Below are 3,497 nucleotides of genomic sequence, written 5' to 3'. Positions count from 1 at the left end.
TGGAGCTCTGTGACTGTGTTTACCTACCAGCTGCAGCCTCTTTCTTGTTGTCCTTTGACTTCAAGTCACTTTTGCGTTTCCTCTTCTTCCCTGAAAATGACACAAAAGTTGAACACACTCATTGTTCAGATCCACAACTACTGAAAATCAACAGAAGCTGATTTCTTCTTTGATGACTCAACAGCGTCACTGTCACACTCATTTAGTATTTTGACCAAGCAGCTTTTCTTCGTAGACAATTACTGGACTGTTGCTCAACACCTGGACAAATGAGACCAAAACCATGTCTATAGACATTTAACACTAGAGCCAGGAAAGAATACAACAGGTTCTTTTGTACTTTAAGTCAAACATAGGAAAACTTCTTACAACCCTGAAGCTTTATGTGCACCTAGATCAAGTTTATTTTCCCAGTATGTTGGTTTACTTACTGTACATTTACAGTGTGTAACCACCTCAACAAAAATTATTGCTATGATGTAAATCTATTTTTAGTGGACAAATACCAAGTAAAAAACCAGGGGGAGGAGTTTGTCCGCTTTGGGAGCCTCAGAATTTCCTCTCTGCTCTTTGCAGATAATGTGGTTCTGTTGGCTTCGTCAGGCCGAGACCTTCAGCGCACGTTGGTGCAGTTCACAGCGTGTGAAACGTCAACACCTCCAAGTCTGACTTTGCCCGAACACGGTGGATTGATCTCTTGACAAACACTAGAGCTCGTCAAGCGAAGACGACAGCAGCTTCAGTCGGAGGTTTGCACATTGAGGATAATCCGGGGATCTTTGACACGTGATTAGCTATAGCCAAAGTGTGCTTGTCAAGCCGTCCTAGACTCAGCCTTTGCTGCTCTGAGATCAGTTATGATGGCGCAATTGGCTGCTCGGGTCTGCTTGCTTAGTCATCGCACGCCGCTGCTACCTAGTATTAATATGTCATTATAGCGGGAGTTGTACTTTTTCTTTGAAGGGGTCTGAAGGGTAACAGAGGTTACCAAGATCTCTGGCTGAGCTCCAGAGATCCTGAGTGGAGATGGAGAAACCTCATGTCCAATCAGCTGAGTTCCTTTTAATTATTTTAGCATGAACCTGCATTTAGCCAAATGTGTAAAAACTGAAGGGGTCTGAAGAGTTTCTGAATGCACTGGATAAACATGGTCAGCAGACACACTCACAGATCTGATGCCAGCTGCGACGACCTGGTTTACACAACATTTACTGTGTGAACTCACCCTTCGTCTCTTTCTTCTGTTTCTTCCTCGGTTCCCCCACAAAGGGGCGCAGCCGGCCCTGGACTTTCTCGTCCCTCCTCGGGATCTGATCCATTACATTATCGATTACAGAGATGGAACCCTCTAATCCGTAGCACTCAATGATTATGTTGGGCATCTCTTCTCTGGACCTTTCAGTCTTCACACTTGTGGGGATTTTATCCAACATTTCCAGCATCTTCGTGAACTGTTGTGACCTCAGTTCCTCCAGGATGAGGGTCAGGGCTTCTTTCCACGCTGTCTCTGAAATCATCTCTGACACAGAGACGAGACAACAGAAGAGTAAGAAACAGTTCCTGCTTTAACCTTGTTTTATATTATATATATATATTATACGCACTGTCATGTTACTGGTGACTCTGAGACACACAACATGTGAACTGTCATTATAAACATGTATGAGAGGGACTGTGCGGCCCTGACCCTCAGTACATTCATTCAGCTACAGCTTGAGGTACTTGTACTTTACTTCTACTGTAATGAACGTTTACTGCACTACACTGATCTGACAGCTGGAGTTACTGTGCAGATCATTTATACATGTAGAAATAATGTGAAAATAATGTTAATCCAGACGTCACCAACATTTTTGTCATGTGACTTCGTATGTAAAATCTGTGTAGAGACCCTTAATGGGGCTCCATGCATAAAACCACTTCCTCATTCACAGTATCTGAAGGTGTTCACTTCATTTACAGGTACTTTAATGGGGAGTGTAAATATATGTGTGTGTACATTAGCTGAAGTTTAGTTTGTGCACATTTCAAACTTTCATGCTGCACAGACACGTCCAGGACCAGAGGTGAAACAGTGAGAACAGTCAGTCGCCATTAACCATGAACAGGAGCAAAACAATCAGACTCTACATCTTTCCTTTCTCCTGTGATTCATGAGATGAAATATCTCCTTATTTTTCAAGAAGGAATTCACAATAAAGTTTTGAATCAATACTCACTTTGTCCTTTTCTTCACAGCCGGACTGTTTTTGTTTTCTTCTTTGCTCGGTCGTCACCAGTCAGAGCAGCTCAGCTACAGAGGCGGGAAAAAAAGGCAAATTCAATCTCTGAACGTGATGCATGCTGGGCTTTTTCTTCTTCTTCTTCTTCTTGTTTTACAGCGGTTGGCTGCATCTTATTGACGCATTACCGCCACCGTCTGCTCAAACCCTACCAATACAATACCCCACAGCTGAGCTCTTCCTGTGACTGACTGAAGAGCGGCATGTAGTTCGTCATGTCAGCTGTTTGTATGGAAACTCCTCACACTCGCTGGGGCTGAGGATGAACATGTTAACACCTCCACTTGTTTAGTTTTTTTCCACCCGTCGCAGTGCAACCAACCGACATCAACAACTTATTACATGTTCTTCTGTTTAGTCCAGTTCCTCTCGCTGGTCCTGAGCCCCGTCTCTCCTGCCTCAGGGTTCTTGGCACCATCTGTTTGTGAGTAGATCACTGCTCTTTTGTTACACGACGGTTGGATGAACTTCACACCGGCGTCATGGAGCCACCACCGGACGAGCTGCTGAAGGACTCGTCGGTCTTCAACCTCTCCTGTGAAAAGAGGAATAACTGCAGTTTGTTGTGACAGTTCAGCCTCAGTGAGTGAAGGAAGACGTGAAACGTTTAATCTTTAACTGCAGTTCAGAAATATTGGCAACAAAATCTAACAAAAGGTTTAAGTGTTCAGTTACTTCATGTTTCATGTTACTGGATTATTACTGATGCACATGTTGACACCATCCTGTAAGATGGAGCCAATTTTACCTGAAGCAACATTTTATAAAGTCGCAGCTGTCAGATGATCGTAGACATGGTCTTCCTCTTCCTCCTCTTCATCTTCACGGTGCAGAGTTCAGCTTCACATTCAGGGGACGTTTCTGAATCTCAGTTTAACACCTGGACGTACCTGCAGCGTTTATGACATCACAACTTGTGTGGAGCCAATCGTGGCCCAGTGTTCATCTGTCAGTTTAGTCGTGTTCCTACTTGTTTATTCTGATTTAAGTATTTAATTTATTGACGTCACCTTGTCTGCACACCTGCCACTTTGTTTATTTCAGCCACAGAAATCATGTACTTCACTGTTTTATTTTATTATTTAAGGGAAAAAAAGTTAAACTAACGACAAACAGGTTTTTAATAAAGTTTAAGAGAAGCTGATGTCGGACAGGAAACACTAACTTAACTCAGAGATTAATATCACACAGACCATGTCTCCATTTAAACTGAAT

General features: G+C 43.0%; 1 protein-coding gene across 1 annotated transcript; it reads right to left on the bottom strand.

Moving 5' to 3' along the window:
• Window positions 1-19: 19 nt before the first annotated feature.
• LOC147819764 (uncharacterized) lies at window positions 20-2,305 on the bottom strand. Its single transcript, XM_087171814.1, has 3 exons — window positions 2,220-2,305; window positions 1,226-1,519; window positions 20-90 (listed from the first exon to the last, which is right to left on the bottom strand). Exons 2-3 carry the CDS (start codon window positions 1,515-1,517, stop codon window positions 20-22), a joined length of 363 nt encoding a protein of 120 aa, XP_087027940.1. The 5' UTR covers window positions 1,518-1,519; window positions 2,220-2,305.
• Between the last annotated feature and the right edge of the window lie 1,192 nt (window positions 2,306-3,497).

Source organism: Seriola lalandi, unplaced genomic scaffold (genome assembly GCF_002814215.2).
Source record: "Seriola lalandi dorsalis isolate HSWRI2012SDOR001 ecotype SW California unplaced genomic scaffold, Sedor1 jcf7180002049777, whole genome shotgun sequence".
Taxonomy (NCBI): Eukaryota; Metazoa; Chordata; class Actinopteri; order Carangiformes; family Carangidae; genus Seriola; species Seriola lalandi.
This window is presented reverse-complemented; position numbering and strand designations above follow the sequence as displayed.